The sequence below is a fragment of the Cynoglossus semilaevis genome, chromosome Z (assembly GCF_000523025.1).
Source record: "Cynoglossus semilaevis isolate Cse_v1.0 chromosome Z, Cse_v1.0, whole genome shotgun sequence".
NCBI classification, from domain to species: domain Eukaryota; kingdom Metazoa; phylum Chordata; class Actinopteri; order Pleuronectiformes; family Cynoglossidae; genus Cynoglossus; species Cynoglossus semilaevis.
In genome coordinates this window covers 13,891,187-13,892,062 of record NC_024328.1, presented here as the reverse complement: position 1 = coordinate 13,892,062, position 876 = coordinate 13,891,187, and the positions used below count along the sequence as shown (strand labels likewise).

At 46.1% G+C, this 876-nt stretch overlaps 1 protein-coding gene across 1 annotated transcript in view; it reads right to left on the bottom strand.

Annotated features, from left to right (window-relative positions):
• Positions 1-651, bottom strand: part of LOC103398051 (PR domain zinc finger protein 12-like) — a 10,634-nt gene extending 9,983 nt beyond the window's left edge. Inside the window, exon 1 of the mRNA XM_017042872.2 lies at positions 513-651. Within this exon, the coding sequence (XP_016898361.1) occupies positions 513-651 (139 nt within the window). The remainder of the gene's footprint in view (positions 1-512) is intronic.
• Positions 652-876: the final 225 nt, after the last annotated feature.

Sequence of the window (876 nt, the reverse complement as noted above, 5' to 3'; positions counted from 1 at the left end):
TGTGTGTGTGTGAGTGTGTGTGTGCGTGTGTTGGTGCATGTGCGTGTGTGGGTGGTACACAGCACACACTGGCCCCTGGTCCAGTGGACCCGGACATCTTATATGTAATAGAAATGTGTAGGGGGGGTGTATGGTGTGTGGTCATTAAATATGTATTCTGATATATGTTCTTCACAGAAAATGAGCCAAAGCCAGTGAGTCTCAGTTTGAAAAATAAATAATTATATCATTTTTCTTTTATTAAAAAGTGAAAACGGGTCCCACAGACCCGAACACTACACAAGGGTTAACGACGTAACACAAGGGGGCGACATGTACACTGAAAGAACCTGGATTTTTTTTTTTTTTTGCTTTTCCAGATCTTCTCTCTCTCCACTGTTAGCAGAACTAGTTCACTAGTTCACAAGGCAGCAACCTTAGCAGGGCGGGGGTTGGGGGAAGAGTCAAGCTCAAGTTCAACCACCTTGTGGGAGTGGAGGGGGGAGGGAGGGGAGAGGGAGGTGGGACCTTACCTCTGTGGTTTGCATCCGTGACCCTCACCCTTTGATAGACTGTTGACTTGAGATCCTTGTCTTCCCGTTCAGTGCTCTTCGACCGTAGCAGACCAGGACAGCACTCTGGTCTGCGGACCCGTAATAGACTTGACCCCATGACCTCTAAGTCTGACCCCAACTTCACCACCGTCCAGATGAGTCAATAAATGATGACAAATTGCTTAGGCATGAAAAATACAAAGCTAAATGTCAGTTTCGAATTAGCCAGAGTTAGCCGAAGACGGCTAACGATTTAGAGCAGATTCCAGAAGATTCAACAGATCTGTAGGAACCAAGCAGCGTCAGGTTCTTTTTTTTTACGTTAATCTGACCATCGGTTTGA